The sequence below is a fragment of the Podarcis liolepis genome (assembly GCF_965112155.1).
Source record: "Podarcis liolepis genome assembly, chromosome: Z".
NCBI lineage: Eukaryota > Metazoa > Chordata > Lepidosauria > Squamata > Lacertidae > Podarcis > Podarcis liolepis.
The window spans coordinates 11950115-11974867 of record NC_139570.1 but is presented as its reverse complement, the minus strand read 5'-3'; the positions used below and the strand labels follow the sequence as shown (position 1 = coordinate 11974867).

Below are 24753 nucleotides of genomic sequence, written 5' to 3'. Positions count from 1 at the left end.
GAGTGTGCATGTGCGGCATCCCGTAAGGAGTGTGCATGTGCGGCATCTCATATGGAGTGTGCATGTGCGGCATCCCGTACGGACTGCGTATGTGCGGCATCCTGTGTGGAGTGTGCATGTGCGGCATCCTGTACGGACTGCGCATGTGCGACATCCCATATGGAGTGTGCATGTACTGCATCCCCTATGGACTGCGCATGTGCGGCATATCATATGGAGTGTGCATGTGCGGCATCCCGTATGGAGTGTGCATGTGCGGCATCTCATATGGAGTGTGCATGTGCGGCATCCTGTACGGACTGCGCATGTGCGGCATCCCATGTGGAGTATGCATGTACTGCATCCCCTATGGACTGCGTATGTGCGGCATCCCGTGTGGAGTGTGCATGTGCGGCATCCCGTACGGAGTGTGGATGTGCGGCATCCCGTATGGACTGCGCATGTGTGGCATCCCGTAAGGAGTGTGCATGTGCGACATCCCGTATGGAGTGTGCATGTGCGGCATCCCGTACGGACTGTGCATGTGCGGTATCCCGTACGGAGTGTGGATGTGCGGCATCCCGTATGGACTGCGCATGTGTGGCATCCCGTAAGGAGTGTGCATGTGCGACATCCCGTATGGAGTGTGCATGTGCGGCATCCCGTACGGACTGCGTATGTGTGGCATCCCGTACGGACTGCGCATGTGCGGCATCCCTTTTGGAGTGTGCATGTGTGACATCCCGTATGGAGTGTGCATGTGCGGCATCCCGTATGGAGTGTGCATGTGCGGCATCTCATATGGAGTGTGCATGTGCGGCATCCTCTACGGACTGTGCATGTGCGGCATCCCGTGTGGAGTGTGCATGTGTGGCATCCCGTATGGACTGCGCATGTGCGGCATACCGTATGGAGTGTGCATGTGCGGCATCTCATATGGAGTGTGCATGTGCGGCATCCCGTATGGAGTGTGCATGTGCGGCATCTCATATGGAGTGTGCATGTGCGGCATCCCGTATGGAGTGTGCATGTGCGGCATCCCGTATGGAGTGTGCATGTGTGGCATCCCGTATGGACTGCGCATGTGCGACATCCCGTATGGAGTGTGCATGTGCGGCATCCCGTGTGGAGTGTGCATGTGCAGCATCCTGTGTGGAGTGTGCATGTGCGGCATCCTGTATGGACTGCGCATGTGCGACATCCCGTATGGAGTGTGCATGTGTGACATCCCGTATGGAGTGTGCATGTGCGACATCCCGTATGGAGTGTGCATTTGCAGCATCCGGTATGGTGTGTGCATGTGCTGCATCCTGTATGGACTGTGCATGTGCAACATCCCGTATGGAGTGTGCATGTGCAGCATCCCGTATGGAGTGTGCATGTGTGGCATCCTGTATGGAGTGTGTATGTGCGGCATCCCGTATGGAGTGTGTATGTGCGGCATCCCGTATGGAGTGTGCATGTGCGACATCCCGTATGGAGTGTGCATGTGCGGCATCCTGTATGGAGTGTGCATGTGCGGCATCCTATATGGACTTCGCATGTGTGACATCCCGTATTGAGTGTGCATGTGCGGCATCCTGTATGGAGTGTGCATGTGCGGCATCCTGTATGGACTGCGCATGTGCGACATCCCGTATGGAGTGTGCATGTGTGGCATCCCGTATGGAGTATGCATGTACTGCATCCCCTATGGACTGTGCATGTGTGGCATCCCGTATGGAGTGTGCATGTGCGGCATCCCGTATGGAGTGTGCATGTGCAGCATCCTGTGTGGAGTGTGCATGTGCGGCATCCCGTATGGAGTGTGCATGTGCAGCATCCTGTGTGGAGTGTGCATGTGCGGCATCCCGTATGGAGTGTGCATGTGCAGCATCCTGTGTGGAGTGTGCATGTGCGGCATCCCGTATGGAGTATGCATGTACTGCATCCCCTATGGACTGTGTATGTGCGGCACCCCGTATGGAGTGTGTATGTGCGTCATCCCGTATGGAGTGTGGATGTGCGGCATCCCGTAGGAAGTGTGCATGTGCGGCATCCTGTATGGAGTGTGCATGTGCGGCATCCTGTATGGACTGCGCATGTGCGACATCCCGTAAGGAGTGTGCAGACTGCGCATGTGCGGTATCCCATGTGGACTGCGCATGTGCGGCATCCCGTATGGAGTGTGCATGTGTGGCATCCTGTATGGAGTGTGTATGTGCGGCATCCCGTATGGAGTGTGCATGTGCGACATCCCGTATGGAGTGTGCATGTGCGGCATCCCGTATGGAGTGTGTATGTGCGGCATCCCGTATGGAGTGTGCATGTGCGGCATCCTGTATGGAGTGTGCATGTGCGGCATCCTGTATGGACTTCGCATGTGCGACATCCCGTATGGAGTGTGCATGTGTGGCATCCCGTATGGAGTGTGCATGTGCGACATCCTGTATGGAGTGTGCATGTGTGGCATCCTGTATGGAGTGTGCATGTGCGGCATCCCGTATGGAGTGTGCATGTGCGGCATCCCATATGGAGTGTGCATGTGCTGCATCCTGTAAGGACTGCGCATGTGCGACATCCCGTATGGAGTGTGCATGTGCGACATCCCGTATGGACTGTGCATGTGCGGCATCCTGTATGGAGTGTGCATGTGCTGCATCCTGTATGGACTGTGCATGTGCGACATCCCGTATGGAGTGTGCATGTGCGGCATCCCGTATGGAGTGTGCATGTGCTGCATCCTGTATGGACTGCGCATGTGCGACATCCCGTATATAGTGTGCATGTGCGGCATCCCGTATGGAGTGTGCAGACTGCGCATGTGCGGTATCCCATGTGGAGTGTGCATGTGTGGCATCCCGTATGGACTGCACATGTGCGACATCCCGTATGGAGTGTGCATGTGCGGCATCCGGTATGGTGTGTGCATGTGCTGCACCCTGTATGGACTGTGCATGTGCAACATCCCGTATGGAGTGTGCATGTGCGGCATCCTGTATGGAGTGCGCATGTGCGACATCCCATATGGAGTGTGCATGTGCGGCATCCTGTATGGAGTGTGCATGTGTGGCATCCCGTATGGAGTGTGCATGTGCTGCATCCTGTATGGACTGCGCATGTGCGGCATCCCGTATGGAGTGTGCATGTGCGGCATCCCGTATGGAGTGTCCAGACTGCGCATGTGCGGTATCCCATGTGGAGTGTGCATGTGCGGCATCCCGTATGGACTGCACATGTGCGACATCCCGTATGGAGTGTGCATGTGCGACATCCTGTATGGAGTGTGCATGTGCGGCATCCCATATGGAGTGTGCATGTGCGGCATCCGGTATGGTGTGTGCATGTGCTGCATCCTGTATGGAGTGTGCATGTGCAGCATCCTGTATGGACTGCGCATGTGCGACATCCCGTATGGAGTGTGCATGTGTGGCATCCTGTATGGACTGTGCATGTGCGACATCCCGTATGGAGTGTGCATGTGCGGCATCCCGTATGGAGTGTGCATGTGCTGCATCCTGTATGGACTGCCCATGTGCGACATCCCGTATATAGTGTGCATGTGCGGCATCCCGTATGGAGTGTGCAGACTGCGCATGTGCGGTATCCCATGTGGAGTGTGCATGTGTGGCATCCCGTATGGACTGCACATGTGCGACATCCCGTATGGAGTGTGCATGTGCGACATCCTGTATGGAGTGTGCATGTGCGGCATCCGGTATGGTGTGTGCATGTGCTGCACCCTGTATGGACTGTGCATGTGCGGCATCCCATATGGAGTGTTCATGTGCGGCATCCGGTATGGTGTGTGCATGTGCTGCATCCTGTATGGACTGTGCATGTGCAACATCCCGTATGGAGTGTGCACCCGTATGGAGTGTGCATGTGCGACATCCTGTATGGACTGCGCATGTGCGGCATCCTGTATGGACTGCGCATGTGCGGCATCCTGTATGGACTGCGCATGTGCGACATCCCATATGGAGTGTGCATGTGCGGTATCCCGTATGGAGTGTGCATGTGTTGCATCCCGTACAGACTGCACATGTGCGGCATCCCATACGGACTGCGCATGTGCGGCATCCCGTGTGGAGTGTGCATGTGCGGCATCCTGTATGGAGTGCACGCGCGTGGCAGCCCGTATGGGCGGCGCCCATACTGACCGCGCGCGCCCTCGGCCACTCTTCAGCTGGGGGGAGGCAGAGGCCATCTTGTCACTCCCAGAGTGGCAACCAGGGTGGCCCGCCCCCTCTGCCCCTCACTTCATACGCCCCTGCTTTTGTATAACACTTAGAGATCTTACAACATTGGTTGGAATTGTCTTTTAATGAATAACTAAATAAAACTTCCAAATATCAGTGGGCTATCTCTGTGGTGTTTTCTTAAAGCCCCGCTACTACTACCACTCCTACTACTACTACCACACACACACACACACACACACACACACACACACACTTTAAACAGTATTGTAATATGAAACAACCTTATTTGGTATTTTGATAACACCAATGAATAAGAAATCCTCTACGGTAACAAAAGATTTTAAGCTTAATAGCTTACTTGTTTGTGTTCTACAGATTGCAAAAGAGCATAGATTTTAAACCAAGATTCACTGAGGAATGTTGCAATTTCATTACAACGCCCAGAAACAACTATTATTCTGTTGCCTTTCATTTCTGCTTATTTCTAGCAGTTAAGCTTATCACACTTTGCTATGAAAGAGACAATTTGCACACCAGAGAGCTATGATCCCATTTGATTTATTTTCAAAGTAGCAGATTCCAAGATATTTTCCAAGATCATTTGAGCTTGTGCTTCTGTGAACCTTTTTGGCTTTATTAAAGAAAGTTGCTAGTCTTGATTGAAAGGGCAGTCAAAATGAGAGAGGGAGTGGAGGAAATGTTAAATCCAATATTGTTGTTTATTTTTTTTGCTGGGGGGGGGAGAAGACAGAGTGTCCCAATATGCACTGCCAAGGGGGTGGGCACTGATTTGCATCCATCTTTCACATACTAATTAGAAGGTGCACATTTAGGAATAATCACAGCAATTGAAACAGAAATACATAGTGAGGAAGATCAAGACCGGGTGACCTGTTGAATTCCTGCTGAATTCACTGCCCAGGTGCTGACCATTGATGGACAGCTTCAAGTCCCTGATCTCTTTTCATACGCTTGTTTAACTCTGAACATGACTTGGACAGCCCTTCTGCAAGACGGCTTCTTTGAACGGACAGCTCTTGGCTGACAGTCTTTCAAACAGAGAACTGTACTCTGTGCAGTAGTACTTATGTCCTCTCTTGCATGGGGCTATGTAGCATGGTGGGGGGTGGGAGATGACAGAGAAAGAATACAGTTCCATAATACAACAGGCAGGGCAAAAGCAACGTTAGAAAATGGCCCAGGAGTACTAGCATCGTATTAATACACAATAACATCCCATGCCTGAATGCACTGTAAGTTTATAGTGCAGATTATGATACTGTATGCTCCTTTAAGTAATAATGTTTGCTGCTTCTTTCTAATATGCTAGAGCCTCGGTTCTCTAGGAAAGCACCCCCAAGTGCAATGAGCGCAACCTGAGGCATCCACGCTCCCGCATCTCTTTGGTGCAGCTCAATTTAAATGCGCCAATTTCCTAGCTTCTTGTAGCACACAGCAGCTTGCAGCTGGAATAGCTGTGCAAAGGGCTGCTTGCACAGCGAGGGCTTTAATTATTAGTCTGTCATTACAGTTTCTTTCACACTTCTATAACTCTCACAGTGAGAAACGTCCAACAAATTAACAGCCCGGTTCTCAGTGCCATGCTGGTAATTTTGACATGTGCTTCGTTGGTTAGAATATCAATCACCAGCATGCGGTTGGTTCTGCTTGCCAGTTTCCACCATATTTCGCACCAAGCCTGGAAATAAAGGAAGGCAAGCATGTTTTGCTTTGAAGGATGGTGGTATGGTGGTGGTGGTGGTGGGGGAAAACAACACACCTGCCTGGGTCTGATTAAATTTTGAGCATGAAATGAAGTTGCTAACAAGGAATATAATATTGTCACTTAACATGCATCTCTGTGTGTGCATATTGTGTGGGAGGTTCAGTACATAAATAGATTCATCTCGCTGCGTTGAGCTGAATGTAGCTAGGTGACAAATTTCAGAAATAACTTTGCATCTAGGATTTGTCTTCTCTTACGACAGGGCTTATCAAACACTCTACTTTAAGGCTGCAATTCTTTGGTCCCTGGGAGGCTGTCTGATGGCCTGCAGCAGTGGCAGGGCACCTCTGGCTCAGGGGCCAACCTTGGCCTGCCAGAGGTCTAATTTGACCCACAAGGCCCTTTCCCCCAAAACTTGCCCACCTCTCAATCAGCTAACATCACTCTCATGGGCAGGTGAGATTAGCTGATGGGCATGGGGTGGGCTTCTGCATCAGTTGCACCCGCCTGTTCCCGACAGCGAATTTGGGTGTGCACAATCCAAGCAGCATGATTTGATCACCTGCTTATCAACAGGTTAAATCCAGCTCAGATCCCTGGAGAGAGCAGAATTAAATTCTCTGCTCATCACCTGATAAGCAGAGAGTTCAATCCTCATTAGTGAGTCATCAGGTGATTGAGCAGTACGTGGTCCTGCACACCTGTCAAAGGTGGTTGGGGAGGGATATAGCCCACCCGGTCAAGAAGATTCCCCACCCCGGGCTATAGGCTACATTGGATTTGGTGGTTTTTTTCAGACAGAGAGCTCCAACCTCAGCAAGGCTGATACTGGGTCCCTCCTTCTCCATTGCTGCAGAAACTTTTGTGATGTTGTGGTCCATCAGATGTTGGCTCTCCAGTGTCCATAGAAGGATTGAATCTGAAGGGTCAGGTATCTTTGCTGTCCACCATCCCATCCCCAAAGCTAGGATAATTTTAGATGTGCATAGGAAACTGCCTATGGACATCTAGCTCAGTGTTATTTAAACTGAATGGCAGCAGAATCTCCAGGATTTCAGATGGGAAATCTTTCCCAGCCCTACATGGGATGTTGGGGATGATGGCCTAAGAGCCATTCCATTCTTCCATTCTAGATCAGCTCAGGAGCTGGAGTGGCTCTCTCCCTTGTATTTCTTCCTCTCTTTGTGCTTAATGAAAGGAAATGCTTTTGTTAATTAAAAAAGAGAAAAAGAAAAAAAAGCAAAAAAGCAAAAAGAAGAAGCAAAAAACAAAACAAGAAACAGGCGTGCTCTTCCACACTCATTTCCACAACGTCTCCCTACGACCACGACCTTAAGGAACTTTGTATGTCAACCTGTCCACCCAAAGAGTCTCTGTGTATCTCCCGGGAGAACCACTTGGATTTTCGGAGATGAAAACTGGGGTGTTTTCATATAATACTTTTTTTTAAACATCAACACATGTGCATCCATAATCTGACCACTGAGCTGTAACCTTCTCCAGCTTCTTAGGCAGATCAATTGCTACCTCTGATCTTTCCCCCCCTTCTGGATATGCTGGAGAGTCAAACTGGAACCTTATGCACACAAAGTGTGTGCTCTGTTGCTGCGCTCGGACTTCCCTAGAGTGGTCCTGCCTCGCTCTGCCTGCTATGCTTATGTACTCTGCAAAAGCCAGTCTTCCACAGAAAACAGTTCAGAAACCAGAGGCCTGTATAAACTAGAGGAAACAAAGCCCTCTGGTGTGTAAGCCCACCAGGTTCCCTCCACAAAATCCTTTTGTCTTTTTGCACTTTGGAGGGAATCTTATCTGTTTCTGCCTCTAAAGGCTTTCCAGCAGGAATGTTGAGGAACCCTTTTGTTCCCCACCCCAAGGGCTGCATTCCTTCTGACCAACCTTCTGGGGGCCATATCACCTGCCACCTGGCAGGTGGGGCCAGGGGCAAATGCGGGCACTGCAACAAAGGCAAACATTCTTTTCGTTCAGTAAGGTCCAAAGCTCACTACTGCCCCTTTCTAGTTTCCACGAAGGCAAGCAAAAGTCATGGCACACACATCCCATCCAGCCCAAAATGCTCAAGGAGCATGTGAAGCAAGGCCAGCGGAGGGCATGGCCTGGGGACAAGGGGTGTGGCCTAGAGTTTATAAGGCCAGCTAGAATGTGGCCTTTGGCCTGAGGTTTCCTACCTCTGGTTTTTGATGTCTCTCAAAAGGGCAGCAACTTTGTGGTGTTCAGCTGGCCAAAAGGGAGGACCATTGTTAGTGGTGAAGAAGAAAGGAAATCTAGCATGGCTAAGTGCTTTGATTCTGCATATAATGTAATTTATGGGTTCTTCTTCTTCTTCTTCTTCTTCTTCTTCTTCTTCTTCTTCTTCTTCTTCTTCTTCTTCTTCTTCTATATTATTGGCTGGCAGGCCCAGCTCTCTGCTTCCCACATTGGGTGCTTGCTTGTAGTTGTGCTTAGCCCATTGTGTGCCAGCAGGTTCCCCCCCCCCCAGGTGAAATTTATGGGAACTGAATTCCGGCATCTCTCATGTGGGCAACATTGAACAAGCATAAGTTCCGGCCCCTCTTTTTCTAGAAAAATAGCACTGTGTGCCAGATCCCTGGATTTTGTACAACCTGTGGGCTCTCTGTATACCATAGGTTCTCCACATCACATCTTACCTGCTGCCAATTCTGCTCACCACCCATTGGTCCCACTGCAAGACTCTTTGCAGGACTATGGGTCAAGGCAAACTTCCCTACAGTCCTTGTAGAAATGACCATACTGCTGGTTAAATATGTTGTAGAAACGAGCTGTTTCTTTAAGTGGGATTGTTTATGTGACCAAGCCTGGTGACAGGCAGGGGCATTCTGATGTGGGGGTCACCCTGGGTGCCATTCCAAGGGTGTGTGTGACAAAATGCCGCCCCCCATCAGCGGCACCCCCCGTGACATGTGACATGTGAGTGCCGTTCCAGGTACTGGAGCAGGTTGCTTCGCCTCTGGTGACAGGAGGTCAGCATGATCAGGCATCTGTAGATGTTCTTCACCTCAGAAGTGGTCTGTCTGACAAGAACCCCTTTGGATCTGCGGCAGTGAGGAGATAGATACATTGAGGATGGGGCGCCATAGATGGTGTCATGCCTAAGAAGCCATCTGAAACCAACAGTGTATGGGATCCTATAGGTCTGATTCCAGCTCATCCCATCCCATAAGCATACCTTCCCCCTGTACCTTGGTTGGAGAACCGCATTGCTAAATTCACAGAAAAGCAGATTTCAAAGGACAGCTGTGTTTTGGTTGGCGTCTTGTTTCAGAAAGTGCAGATTAGGTAAGTGCACCTTCAAATGTGAGCTGAATTCAAATGTCTCCCTCATCCCTAACTAGAAGATGCCATGTAAAATTTCCCATAATGCCCCCAATGAAGTATCAATCCGGGGATTTCTTAAATGGTAGCTCAAAGACCCAGCCACCTAATACAGGAGACTGAGAGTAGGTATCTTTGCTGATGAGCCCTGATAGTTGCCTACAGTTGTCAGGTGATTGTATGGATGGTTATTTTGTCATTTCAACACAACTAATTCCTTTTGATAAAAACTGTATTTAGTGAACCTGTGAGCAGTTGCTGACATGGTTTTATTTTGGAAATGCGAAGTACGCCCCCAGGTTTTTCTGTATCGATGAGGCCTAGAACCTTGTTCTTTCTCTCTTTTTTAAGGGTTCTTAAGGATGGCGGATTTGACCAAACTGCGGGAGGCAGTGGAAGACAGGAGTGCCTGGCGTGCTCTGGTCCATGGGGTCACGAAGAGTCAGACACGACTAAATGACTAAGCAACAACAACAACAACAACAACAACAATGGTGGAAACTATTGCAGTTGCTTGGGTGTAAGTTGCCAGGAATATCCATGAAACAGGCCACTGAGCCAAGTGTTTGCTTTAGGCAAAAGTTCAGAATCAGTTTTTTTAATTTTGTTTTCTTTACAATTTTATTTACAAAATGTATTAAAACTCTTTGTACAATGCCTCATTCAAATGAGGCTTAGGAATTTATGCCCACACATGCAGTTTTACACTTTTGACAGCCATGAGTTTCGCTTGGCAGGGTTTTTTTCTTCTTCTTCTGTTCACTGAAGTGCAATTTTAACAACCGAATAAAGAAATAACCTAAAAAAGATTTGTTGTTGTTTTTAAAAACAAAAGGGAAAAAATAAAAATAAAAAATTCTCAACTGGCTACTGCTGAACTTCCAGAGCTTGAAGTTAGTAGCAGGATTTTTTTTAAGCAATTGACATTTTTTAATTATTTAAACATGCATGTTTTTAAAAATAACAACCCTTTTACCAAACCCTTCACTAGTGTGAAGTCTCCACTCTGAAAAATTATTTTCATTTGACAAACATACATTTCTTTTTATACAGCATCTAAGAAAATGTCTATTTTTTTCCTTTTTTAAAACTTAAATACAACATTTTGCACAGCTTTGCATTTCCTTTTGCTGGAACATTATAGCATTCAGAAATTGAGAATCACAGTTTCATGAAAAAGTACAGCTTCTTTTTGCTTAATACCTCTGTAAAAACATGAGCAGCAGCTTATTCTATGGGAGAATTTTCTCTGATGATTTTTTTTTATGTTACATTTGTGAAAACGTATCCCCCCCCAAGTCCTATAGTATATCCCTTGATTTAATGAACTATCAAATATATCATCAGTGACCTTTATATGCCTTGTTCTAATGAGCTATCAAATATATTCAGTGACCTCTTTCAAACATTTTTTCCTTTTTTGATTTTAAAGAAAAAATATATTATTCATAATATTTCTTAAAATTTTGCTTAATATCCAGTATGTTATCAGTGAAATGAAACCCTTGCTGAACTACCAGTTGCACATATTGTCATAATTAGAGGTAATTAGTATGTAGATGACTCCTTTAACTTGTATTTTGTCTATCTGGTAAATGACAATGGGTTTTTTTTGTTTTTTTGTTTTTTTGTTTTTGTTTAAAGATGCAGCTAATGAACATATGATGCTGCTTCATAATGAGTCAGACCATTGGTCCACCTTGGTAAGGATGTCTACTCTAAGGAGCAAAAACCTCCCCAAGATTCCAGACTCAGAGGTCTTCCTTCACCCTGTTACCTGAGGTCTTTTACATTTAGAGATTCCAGGAATTGGACCTGGTATCTTCTCTAACTCCAGCCACACGCTCTGCCCCTGAGCTCTTCCAATGTTGTCGACTTCTGCTAGACTCTATGGTGGAGCACATCCTACATCTGAAAAAGCTGTAAGGCAATAAATGCAGTCCGTATCTTAAGCTGTATATACTGGAATGCGTTATATCTGTTAGGAAAACTGAAGATGAACCCTAAGTATCTTTCAGAAAGGAAAGAAAAAAAGTAGCCATGAAATTATGATTGGCAGCAGCTGAGAATATAATAACTACCAGCAATAGTAATGCTAGAGCATTTTGTTACGAGTCGGACCAGCTGGTCTCTTTTGAGGTACCATCCTGTGTTATGTTTTTAATTTTAGTTTTTTACAAAGCGAGGCTGATCCACGAAGCATCGTCTGAGCACAGTGCTAGTTTTTTTTTCTTTTAAAAAATTATCATCATCATCATTATTATTATCCTAACTATTACAAAAGGAAAAGGAAAAAGAAAAGAAAAGGTGGAGATTCTGAAACTGCGTTATGGGGGACAACTGTATTCTTCAGTCCTCTCACATATAATCATTTGATATTAAATGCTGAATGGAGAAGGGACAACAGTGCCAGCAATAAACATCCAAAAGATATATCGCACAGAAACGTGAAATGTGGCAGGAAATGGAATGGAATGAATTCTTCTCAAAACTAGTGATGCTATTTATTTTTGTTTTAATAATAAAAATAAGAATGCACTTGCAGATGATAGAGGACATGGCTGCATTTCTAGCCTGTCCTCTTGTGTTTTCCTTCTTGAAAACTTTCCTTTGTAAGATACACCAGGTCCTTCCTTGACAAATTGATGCATGAGCCTCCATGATGTTTTATTTCGATTGGTTGACACACCTCCTCCCCCCCTCCATATATTTTCATCATTTTTATTTTTTGTATGTTACATTCACTTGTTGGAGCAGATATATGCATTTTCTTAAAATGTGAGGCAGGATCTAGAGCGGAAATGGCAAAAGAGGATCCTTACCATCACAAAGGAAGGAACAAAGCAACACATTGTGACAGGAAATCACAGAGTTAGGTTAACAGGCTGCCCTAAGAATATAAGCAGTGGTATTCTGAGGCATAATATTAAGAACAGCTTAATATTTTGATAAAAGGGGGCACTTGAAAACCTTTTGTCTCTTTTCAAAAGAATTAACGTCCATATATACTGTGCAGTGGTATCAAAGAATGGCTTCTGTTGAACTTTTGTTAAAATTATTTTTACAAGAATACTTTTCTCTCTTTCTCTTTCCGTGTATGAGAATATCATCTTCTTATCAATCTGTGTTCTTCTTGTAGTAGTAGTTGTTGTTGTTTTGTTTTGTTTTCAAGCAAAGCAAGACTATTTTTTGATGGTTTGCATTGTTTTTGAGTCTTAAGAATTTCCTGTAAGGCACTGAAGGAAAAAATAAAATTCCTATGAAGAGTTCATTGCACCATCGTCAATAATGTGTCAGACCCGACATCTGGGAGGGAGTAAAATTGGCTCAGGTGGTCAGGATCACTGAAGTTGCTGGGATCTTGGTAGCTCCTTCCTTTGCATGCCATCATAAGTGCGGGATCTGCAATGAGAATGCAACTATCTCAGCTGTGTCCCATGAGAGGGAGGTTATCACGAAGGCATAGGTGAAAACCAGGGATGAGGGAAGAAATGATCTGAACATTAGCTACTCGAGCATTATACTGAAAAATACATAGCACCACAAAATCCAACTAAACAGAGGACTTGTTCACACATTACACTGAACACAGGTGCAAGCTGTCTCTACACATGAACAAGTGTTTGAGTGAAAGAATGTACACTTGCTGATGTGTACAGCTCAACTCTTGAACACACAGGGACACAGACTGTGCACTTGCTGAATGTTACAGGTGAATAACTGTAAAGGTAGTTGAGTTACCAACAGGCTTAACTTGAGTCAACAGTGTGATGCAGCAGCCAAAAAAACCTAATGCTATTCTAGGCTGCAACAGAAGTACAGTGTCCAGATGAATGGAAGTAATAGTACCACTCTATTCTGCCTTGGTCAGACCACACCTGGAATACTGTGTCCAATTCTGGGCACCACAATTTAAGAAGGATGTTGACAAGCAGGAATGTGTGCAGAGGAGGGCAGACAAGATGATCAAGGGTCTGGAAATTAAGCCTTACTAGGAGCGCTTGAAGGAGCTGGGTATGTTTAGCCTGGAAAAGAGGAGAGATGATAGCCATCTTCAAATATCTAAAAGGCTGTTACATGGGAGATGGAGCAAGCTTGTTTTCTCCTGTTCTGCAGCCTTGGTCCCGAACCAATGGCTTCAATCTACAAATAGGGAAATTCCAACTCATTATCAAGAAGAACTTTGACAGTAAGGACTGCTCAATAGTGGAACAGACCCCCTGGGGTGGACTCTCCTTCCTTGGAGGTTTTTAAGCAAAGGTTGGATAGCCATCTGTTGTGCATGATCGAGTTGAAATTCCTTGCAGGGGGTTGGACTACATGATCCTCAGGATCCCTTCCAACTGTACAATTCTATGATTTTAAGTGTGTATACAGGTACACAAATAATGAACTCATGGAATGTAGCATGTGAATCCCATATATGTAGCTGTCTTCAAGGTTTGTAGATGAGTTTGCAAAGTGGATTTAAGGAACATAGGAAGCTGCCTGACTCTGAATCAGGCCATTAATCCATCTATATTAGTATTGCCTATACTAATAGGCAATAGCTCTCCTGGGTTTCAAACAAGGGCCTCTCCCAGTTCTATCTGAAGATGCCAGAGTGACCTTGGGACTTTCTGCATGCAAAGCAGATGTCCTACTACTGAGCATAACTCATAGCCTATTACTCTCACTCAGTGATACCAATTCAGCAGAGTGCTGTTGCCTTGCATGCATTTGCTAGACAACAAAGATCCAGTCAATGTCTAAATCAGGGTTTCCCAAACTTGGCTCTCCAGCTGTTTTGAGACTACAAATCCCATCATCCCTAGTTAGCAGGACCAGCAATCAGGGATTATGGGAACTGTAGTCCAAAACAGCTGGAGACCCAAGGTTGGGAAACCCTGCATATTGCTGTTAAAGCTTCTTTGGTGCAGTAAAGCTTATTTAAAGGTAAAGGGACCCCTGACCATTAGGTCCAGTTGTGGCTGACTCTGGGGTTCTGGTGCTCATCTCGCTTTATTGGCCGAGGGAGCCGGCGTACAGCTTCCGGGTCATGTGATGACTAAGCCACTTCTGGCAAACCAGAGCAGCGCACAGAAACACCATTTACCTTCCCGCTGGAGTGGTACCTATTTATTTACTTGCACTTTGATGTGCTTTCGAACTGCTAGGTTGGCAGTAGCAAGAACTGAGCAATGGGAGCTCACCCTGTCACAGGGATTTGAACCACCGACCTTCTGATCGGCGAGTCCTAGGCTCTGTGCTTTAACCCACAGCACCACCCGCGTTACTGATATGCTAATTAACCTTTCTTTGAAATTATCTAGGCTGTATCTACTTATTTGGAGTAATAACCTCAGCTCCAAGTAGAATTGCCTTAATGAATTAAGAATTAATGTTATGACCTTTGTCTTCCCGGATGGCCGTTGTGAGAAATTACTTTTGGAACAGCTACAGAGGATGTTGTCATTATATTACCTTGTATATAAATATCTCTGTGTGGGGGGTGGGGGTGGGGGGGTGGGACTGAGTTTAGCCATGGAGGAATTTATGTTACATCAAGTGAGCCTGTTTGCTTTCTGCTATCAGACAAGGAAAATTATGTCACCTTGCATTCTTCCTTGCTTGCACTGGCAGAAAATAGAGAGACCAATTTGTAGCTGAATTCTGAATGCCATTTTATCTATGCTATGACTTATAGCTAGAGAAATGATGATTGCTAATGCTATAGCACATTACTGTGACCTTTCAAATGCAGTAGAGATAGGAGTTAGGGCTTATCCACTTCTTGCCCCACTCATTCCAGGCAACGGTCCACAAATGGTTTTCTGCAGATTGTCCATTGCTCTAATTCAGCTTTTGAAAGTGTGTTTTTACAGGGAGCAAAGCTCTGGAGCCAAAAAGAAAGAAAGAAAAAAAAAGGGTGCTCGAACACAGAGCTTTAAAGTGTTGGACTGTGCCAGGAAACCATGAAGGAAGGGTTAGTGTGGGTAAGCCTTTAATCATGGTTAAAGGTAAAGGTAAAGGTACCCCTGCCCGTACGGGCCAGTTGTGTCTGACTCTAGGGTTGTGTGCTCATTTTACTTAAGAGGCCGGGAGCCGTCGCTGTCCGAAGACACTTCCGGGTCACATGGCCAGTGTGACGAAGCTGCACTGGCGAGCCAGCACCAGCGCAGCACACGGAAATGCCGTTTACCTTCCTGCTATAAAGCGGTACCTATTTATCTACTTGCACTTAAGGGTGCTTTCAAACTGCTAGGTGGGCAGGAGCTGGGACCGTAAGACGGGAGCTCACCCCTCCACGGGGATTTGAACCGCCGACCATACGATCAGCAAGTCCTAGGCACTGAGGTTTTACCCACAGCGCCACCCGCGTCCCACGTCTAATCATGGTTAGAAAGCAATAAATGGGAATTCTGCCCTTGTCTTCACCAGGAGATTCCCCTACTCCTACTTCCATGTACATACACACCTGTCATTCACCCTTGCTGCTTATACAAATCACATAATTGTAGAAAGTCAGTGTGTTATCCTCTGACCCCCACCCCCACCCCACCCCCACAGCTTTGGCAGCAGGGGAGACACCTCAAGAATGCACTTACCTGAAGTCACCACAGTTCCCTTTAATAAATGAAAGGGGAAAAGATCATAAGAAAGTCAGGAAATAATAATCAATGATGTCCATCTCTATGTGTAAGGCTGGAGGGCATGATGATATCCTGGCAAGACCTGTGATGCCCAGTGCCAAAGTTTTCAGGGCTGACCTTCCAGTGAGGATAAATGAGGCAGCTGCTTCAGGAGAGAAATTTAAGGGCCCCTCTTAAGGGCAAACAAATTCAATTTATTGTTTATTATGATTTTTTAATGACATGTGATCTTGTTTTATATTTGTTTCATATTTGTGTGTGTGTTTGTGTGTGTGTGTGTGTGTGATTTGTAAAATTAATTTTTGGTGCACTGAGGTGATTGCTGGAGGCTGCAATGTTAATGCATCCATCAATGTTAATGCTGCAATGTTAATGCATCCATTCATGGCAGCTAATAAATTTGGGATATTTTTTCATTGAGTATGCGCTGGTATGTGTGCTGTTTTTATTTAGATGATCTCTCTCAAGTGGTGGCAAGTCTTGGGTGAGCCCTAGAAGCTGCCATTCAAAGTGTCCTGGCATCATAGTGAAAATCCAGGATGGCAAATGGTTTAAGAATTAATCCAATAATTGTTTGGGAATTAAAGGTGGGGAAGCTGCCTTATACTGAGTCGGAATGTTGACCAGTCTCACTGGGTATGACTCTCAGTGGCCTCTCAGGATTTCAGACATGGTTCTCTCCCAGCCAGAGGGCCCGAGACAAACCTAGAACTTCCTGCATGTGAATCAGGTGCTCTGTCAATCAACTACTACTGCCTTTCCCATGGCATTGCTAGAACACATGTTGGAAAGGCATCAACTGTGTTGTGTCCCATTTCTGATGTGCATAATCCTGAGATGTTACTCCACGTTGGGGAACACAACACCAACAACACATCACCACAGGGAACACCAAAAACATAAACCAGTTGATTTGCTTACTGGACCTTTAGCCGTACCACTAGATCTTAACACTTTCTGTTCCATACACGTTGTAGCCTTCTCTGTACGTAGCATAATTCTGGGTATTGGGTGCAGGAGCAGGCTTAAAGTTTTGTGTGTTCTTTGTGAGTTTCATTCGTTTGGACTCGGCCCGTGACTTGTAACAGAACTCTATCAAGGCCACCGTCATGGCAAGGCCGAGACCTCCGACAAGAATATAGAAAACCCCAGCAACATTGCTCAGGCTCAGAGCGCTTGTCTTGTCCTAAGAAAAACGAACCAGTTGGTTAGTTTTGCAGCGGGAAGGAAAGAGACAGAAGGACAACATCTTTCTAGAGGTGTCTAGCTTTGAAGGCCTAAATGTGCATTTAGACAACTCACTCTCACTATTTTGCAGCTTAGAACTCTTTGTACCCAAATCTTTACATCAATTTCAGAGGTAACCAGCTGAACCAAAACACTCTTGCCAGATTCATCTCACAAATAATGTCCCATGACATGAAAGGGCTTAAGGCAGGAACACCCAGGAAATAATGTTTTATCTCCCCCTACTTGATACTAACTATACAGTATCTGGTAACAATATGGATAGTTCCCTAAACCAGTGGTATTCACTTTGTAGCTGACTACACACAGCTACATGGTGAATATCACTGGGCTAACCTGAGCCTTCCTATTGATCTTTGAAACATTTTCCCCTCTGGAGCGGGGCAGAACATAGCATGGTGAATTCAGAAAAAAACTGCTTTTTCATTTTAAAAAAATTAAAGGAAGGCCTTTAATTCTGTTGATATTGGAGAATGTAGAGGAAAAGAATCACTTTTTTTGCTGTTTTAACATCTGGTAGCAACAGTTGCTATGTTTGATGAAGCTGGTCAGTTACTTTCAGGCTGAGCTAAATAACCCTGCGCTCTCACTTGGGTTTCTGGGGTTGAACAAACAAACAAAACTCCCAGCTTAAAATATTAATCAATCTATACTGTCTAAGGTGTACCATCAAGGCAATGGGGGAAGCCTTTTGTTTGAAAAAATAATATTAATGATTTCTCTGTCTGTTTTGAGACACCATCATAACCATTTTGCTGCTGAATTGGATTACCTGCTACATGGTTTCTCAATTGTTTGAATACTTATGGTTTGAGCTGTGACACAAAGAAAATCAGAAGGCTTGTCAACATGAGAAGGCTGTGCAGGTGTGTGTTGGAATATGAATTCAAACCCATTGAGTCAAACTGGTTAAAGTCTCAGTGTGGACAGACTGCTTTTGGGCTTGCGAGACTGGGTTCCCCTCCCAGCCAAGACTCACATTGCAACCGGTGACTAAGCTATCAGCAGCTGTTAACGTTGCAGGACTAAATGAGCCTCCACGGTTATGAGAATTGCAAAATGTAACTCAGCAAGCAGAAAGTGGCAACAAGCCATTCTAATTAACAAAAAAGCAGTCCACACACAGGGGCTTGCTCCAGTCTGACAGCTAATTTCATCTAAAACCAACACAGCTCTCTCATGTAGGCAAGGCCTGAGTAATTGATGTCAATCTGGATTCCAGACCAATTTACGGCAGAAATTTGAAACTGACTCTTTAAAAAGTTGCAGGTTAAGCCTCAGCTTACCAAAAATCTTTAAGCAGTTGCAAAATGTCTTTCGAATTTGGAACCCCCCCCCAAATGTCCCAAAACCAAACAATGAAAACCAGACCCCAAAATAGATCAGTTCCTTCCAGCCAGGGGAAAACAAACACATTTTAGAAGACTGGGCTTGGCTGACTTAATAAATTTTGAATCCTTGATGATTTTTTGGTTTTAGGTTTGAGTTACAAAGAGGCTGATCCTGCAATGGTGCATTCAAACATCCATCGGCCCAAAGTTCACCTTAACAAGAAGCCATCTCCAAGCCCTGCTGGAATCAATACTCATGAGTTGACTTCAGCAGGACCAGAAAATGGAGCCCTCTAAAAAAACTTCTAGCAATTCTTATTATGGTCATTATCACAGTAATTTTTCAAAGGCACAAACGAAAGGCAGGTGTTCAATTCTCATCTGTTTGCAATGGGAATTGGACACCAGGCTGTTGTTTGGTGCCTTAGAAATGCATCCAAATCAGTATTTAATACTGGTTGGGTATTTCAATTCATTTTTCCTTTTGAAATTGTTCCATTATATATACATCTCCATGTTTCATCACAGCAGGTAAGCATAATGTTTTCTCCCAAATCAAGAAGGAAAAGCGTTTATGGATGGAAACCCCCTTGGTCACTTCTACATCTGGAGTATCCATTTCAAACTTATGGAAGTTCCACTGGAGAAGTCCCCACTGGGATGGTCCACACCCACCGCCCCAGCAACAGAATTTGTGTGTGAAGCTTGTGACAAGCTGAAAGCCATACCATAAAAGGGAAATCAAAGTACGCAGTGGCAAAAGTTTCTGGTATGGAATGTAAGTAATACAGTAGCAAAATGGTTTGATGAATAATCATAAAAAAAAATTGAATGGCTAAGATTTATGGAATGAACCAGCAATAAAATAGTGCGCTATTATATATATATTTAAAAAATAAACCCCTCCAGACTTTCTTTCTTTCTTTAAAAAAAAAAGGATATGTCATGCTTATTAATGTGAAGTCCTCTGAAAAATATCCATCCTTAACACTCATGCATTTGTTGTTCAAAAACCATCATTGTGCATGGAAAGGAGTTACGGAATTTCATAATAAAATCGATGAGCTTTGAAAATTTATGGAAAATAAAGGCAAACTAGAGGCTAAAAAAATCATACATGGACTCAAACGGAACTTCTGTAGGTATATATTAAAGTAGAGATACCAGTTTGAGATTTTTTTTTTGAGGGAGGGGTCAACCTGAGTATATATATAAAAAAATGTACTTACAACTAGCGCCTTTGATACTGCAAAAGAAAAAGGCTGTCATTTTTACTGAGTTTTTTTAAAAAATGGAGTTCTCTTAAAAATAAAAAATAAATAAAAATCCCTGCCCCCTTTTTTTTTTGACGGGGATGGGGTGTGTTTTCCTCAATGCTTTAGAATGTAAATAGTTAACTTTGGAGAATAACTTTGGTATAAAATAAAACAGCGGGTCAAAAATATATATATATAAATATATATGTGATTGCTAATCAGTACAAAAAGACCTTCAGCGACTGACCTTACTTCCCGAGTCCTTGGCGCCACATTCACCCTTATCGTACCACCATTTGTTTTTCAGCTTGTCTAAGATGCCTTGTTCACTGAGTTTCAATACTGCAAGGTTTACAGGAGTTCTTCACGTGGGAAATAACATAAATAACATTATATTATGTTATTTTATGTTATTCAAGCTTTAAACTACTTTAAAACTATACAAAGCGATAAAGCAGGGTTCCTGGCCACAAATGTCAAAAGAAATTATCTCGTACTGCAGGCAAACTGGAATCGTAAACCCCTTAAAAGTTAAAATTCTAGAGCATCGCTAGATCACCAGGTCCTGCCCATATCGCTTTGAGTAATCGGCACACACTGTTAAATAAACTCCATGGAAACAAAGTGGTTCAATTCTCCCCAGTTTTTTTCCACCCCTTTTTTTCTTTCTTTTTCTTTTTCTTTTTTTCCGGTGAGTACCTTTAGTCAGCTTGCAGTAGCTTTGCAATAGATTTAAGGTGGAGGAGAAAGATTGCACTCAATGGTTGCTTATTGAACTAACAGAAAGAATGCCTCTGTTTCAGCCAGTGCAGATGAATGTTTCTCTGCGCATCCACTCCCATTCCACTTCACCTATGCATCCAGCTGATGAATAAGATTGGGTTATCCAGTATATTTGCAGAGAATTTCTAGCAATGTAGTTGTGATACACAGGTAATCCCTTTGTACAGTGGTGTGTCAAAAGAGATCACAATGCAGTTTTCTGCACTGTTGCATGTAGAAATTATCTACAGTCACTTTTATCTCTGATCTGGTGGCACGGGAAAGCTCTATAGATATATAAAATGGCTTTCCTTCTTACGACTAGCATAAACAGAACCTCATGTGGGCTTGGTGAGATCACACCTGGAGCACTGTGTCCAGTTCTGGGTGCCACAATTTAAGAATAATATTGTCAAGCTGGAACGTGTGCAGAGAAAGGCGATCAAGATGATTAGGGGTGTGGGAATTAAGCCTTATGAAGAATGGTTGAAGGAGCTGCATATGTGTAGCCTGGGAAAGAGGAGACTGAGAGGCATACCTGTCAACTTTTCCCTTTTCTTGCAAGGAATCTTATTCAGAATAAGGGAATTTCCCTTAAAAAAGGGAAAAGTTGACAGCTATGCTGAGAAGAGATATGATAGCCATCTTCAAGTATCTACACATGATACGTGCACTTTGAAAATACTTTGGCTTGTTTCCCTTGTCTTATATTCAAAAGAAGGAAAGAAACAAAAGAAAAAAGGAGAAAAATTCAAACAAGCTAGAAAGTCCCAAGCTATTTATGAGAGATGTTGACCCAATACATACCTTACTAAGGAAGTGTGAGTTTCCCTAAATCCTGGACACAAACCGCTCTCTGGCAAGGTCTGTAAAAAGGGTGCCATGATGTGGGCCACTGAATGTTGAGACAGTTTCTTGTTGCAGTTATGGGAACAGTGTGGGACCACATGTTCGAGAAATAATGGATGGATTGGATTACACATGCTCTGTAGTCTTATGATCAACCACAACAAAAGCAGGATATAAATCCTAGAGTTGCTTCCAACTAAGTTCTACTCAGAGTAGACCCGCTGTAATTAATGAGCTTAAATTAAGTATTGTCCATTAATTTCAAAGAATCTACTCAGAATAGGACTAAGATTGGATGTAGCCTCTAACAGACTGAGCTACAGTAGGATCGCCACAACTTTGAGAGGTGGGTATGCATTGGGTATGCCTTGGTTGGTTGTAGCATCCTCCTGCCCCTCCTTGGCTAAGGGTATCCTGTTAAAAGGATCTGGGAGGAGTGGCTCCTGCCCAATGCCCAGATGGGGGCTAGGGCCATACTACTCCTCCAATGGTGACTGCTTGGGGGGCACCCTGATTTGACGTAGGTCATAGAGCGATCCCCCCCTCCACCCACCAGCTTCACCTTTAGAAACACTCCCAGTGGACAAGTAGGAGTGGCATGAGCCATTGTTTACCACAATGCCTTAGGTCAAACCTCACATCTGTAACCAATAAAGTCTCATTTTATCCCCAAAACAAATATGTCATGTGTTGTCTAGTTATTCTCACCTTAGGGAACAAGGTGGTCATGGGGCCTTGATATGCAGCCAGATGAAAGCAGACTCCCACAAAATCTCACAACCACAACAACTAGCCTAGTGAGTTGTTAGGCAACAAGCCTAGCAGCTCACTTTTCCAAAGCATGTCGCAGAGTTGCAGGAGCAGCAGTCCTGATCTGGACTGGGGTCCTGATGTAGATAGTTGGCTTTAACACTTTGCCCCACTTCAGTCCCAATTCCTGCTGTTTGCATTGGTCGTGTGTGTGTGTGTGTGTGTGTGTGTGTGTGTGTGTGTTTCTGTGTAATCTCCCATTCTCTCCAATCAGGATTTCTAAGGTTGAAATGTATTTTTAGGGTCCATCTTATATTTGAAATGTTAAGTTGTTGGAAACAGTTTTTAATATAATATAACATTGTGTTTTAATATCAATATTGTATTTTAATTGTTATAAACTGCCCCAATCCTCTTTTAAAGCCATCCAGGTTGGTGGCCACCGCTGCCTTTTACAGAGGCTAATTTACTACAGCACAGCAAGGACATTTTCACCATCCTGACCAAAGTCTATTTTTAAGGGGCAAACTACAGGTGTTGTTAATTTTGTGTAAAGCAAGGAAGTATACCCATTCTACTACCCTCCACCCCAAAGCGCAAGTTTAGGGCAACAGTGATTTCAAGAAGCTTAATGAGCTACTGGGTGTGATCCCATGGTCAGAAATATCAAAGAGAAGGGAGTCTAAGAAGGATGGGAGTTTCTAAAAGGAGAAATATTGAAAGCCCCAAAGCAGGCAATACCAACAAGAAATAAAAGTGGGAGGCATCTAAGGAAACCAGTGTGGCTGCATTAAGGAGCTTACAGATGAGCTGAGAATTGAGAAGAGAATTCTTGGAGAACAGGTGAGGTCCCTACAGACTGGAGGCAGGCAAATGTTGTCCCCATCCTCAAAAAGGGGGAAAGGGTTAACTACTGACTGGTGAGTTTGACATCAATAAAGGTCCTAGAACAGATTATTCAACAGTCAGTTTCTGAGCATTTAGAAATGGATGTTGTGATTACTAAGACCCAGCACGAGTTTCTCAAAAATAAGTCATGCCAGACCAATCAGATTTCTTTTTTTTGGATGGAATTACAAACTAGGTGAATAAGTGAACTGCTGTGGACATAGTTTATCTTGGTTTCAATAAGACCTTTGATTTGGATTTGTGGCTAGTTGACTGCCTGAACCCAAAGAGTACTCATTAATGGCCCCTCATCCTGGAAAAAAGTGACAAGCAGGATGCTGTAGGGTTCTGTCCTGGGCCCATTGTTGTTCACCGTCTTTATAAATGACTTGGATGAAGGAATTGAGAGAATGCTCTTCAAATTTGCAGATGACAACAAACTAGGATGGGTAGCTAATGCCACAGAAGACAGAATCAGAATTCAAAATGACTTTAACAGATTGCAGAACTGGGTGAATTGAACTTCACTGGGTGGAAATGAATTTCAATAGGTATAAATGTAAGGTTCTGCATTTAGGTAGGAAGAACCAGATGCACAAAAATGGGATGGGGGACACCTGGGTTACTGGCAGTAAATGTGAAAAATATCTAGGGGTCTTGGTGGACCACAAGGTTAATGTGAGTCAACAGTGTCATGCAGCAGCAAAAAAGGATAATACAGGCTGCATCAACAGAATTATCGTGTCCAAATCAAGGGAAGTAATTGTACCACTCTATTCTGCCTTGGTCAGACCACACCTGGAATACTGTGTCCAATTCTGGGCACCACAATTTAAGACGGATATTGACAAGCTGGAATGTATGCAGAGGAGGGTGACCAAGATGATCAATGGTCTGGAAACTGAGCCTTACTAGGAGCGTTTGAAGGAGCTGGGTACGTTTAGCCTGGAAAAGAGGAGACCGAGAAGAGATATGATAAAGGTAAAGGGACCCCTGACCATTAGGTCCAGTCGTGACTGACTCTGAGGTTGCGACGCTCATCTCACTTTATTGGCCGAGGGAGCCGGCGTACAGCTTCTGGGTCATGTGGCCAGCATGCAGCGGTGTAGCGTGGGTTGTCAGCACCCGGGGCAAGGCAAGTAATTTGCGCCCCCTAACCCCTAACCTGCTGCGTCAGGTGATCTGAGGTGAGTTGCCGCTGGCGCTGCCGCCCAAACGACGCCGCTGCTTGCCCGGAGGAGGGCAGAGAGGCAAGGAAAATGCAACATGGCCCAGAAGCTGCAGCAGGGCTGTGAGGAGGGGCTGCCTGGCATACCCTCCGCGGCCCTGATGCGCGGGGACCGCGGCGAGCTCTGAGAGCCGCTGCCAGCTCGGCGGTTCCGCGAGACATGGGGCTCTGCTACAGCCTGCGCCCGAGGCTCTTCGGCGACTCTGGAGGTGGCGAGCGCGCCCCCCCAGATGTTGCGCCCGGTGTGGCCGGCGCCCCTTGCACCCCCCACGCTACGCCACTGCCAGCATGACTAAGCCACTTCTGGTGAACCAGAGCAGCACACGGAGGGCAGAACTGGAGGGTAGGATTCAAACCAATGGCTTCAAGTTACAAGAAAGGAGATCCCAACTAAACATTCAGAAAAAAAGTTCTGACAGTAAGAGCTGTTTGACAGTGGGACAGTCTCCCTCAGGAGGGTGTGGACTCTCCTTCCTTGGAGGTTTTTAAGCAGATGATGGATGGCCATCTGTCATAGATGCTTTAGTTGAGAGTCCTGTATTGCAGGGGTTGGACTAGATGACCCTGCG

General features: G+C 45.0%; 1 protein-coding gene across 1 annotated transcript in view; it reads right to left on the bottom strand.

Annotated features, from left to right (window-relative positions):
* Positions 1-9822: 9822 nt before the first annotated feature.
* The window catches only part of GRIA3 (glutamate ionotropic receptor AMPA type subunit 3), a 202981-nt gene continuing 188050 nt past the window's right edge, over positions 9823-24753 (bottom strand). The window contains exons 15-16 of the mRNA XM_083486399.1: positions 16794-17058; positions 9823-12642 (exon numbers count right to left, since the gene is read on the bottom strand). Of these exons, the coding sequence (XP_083342525.1) occupies positions 16813-17058 (246 nt within the window). The 3' untranslated portion in view covers positions 9823-12642; positions 16794-16812. The remainder of the gene's footprint in view (positions 12643-16793; positions 17059-24753) is intronic.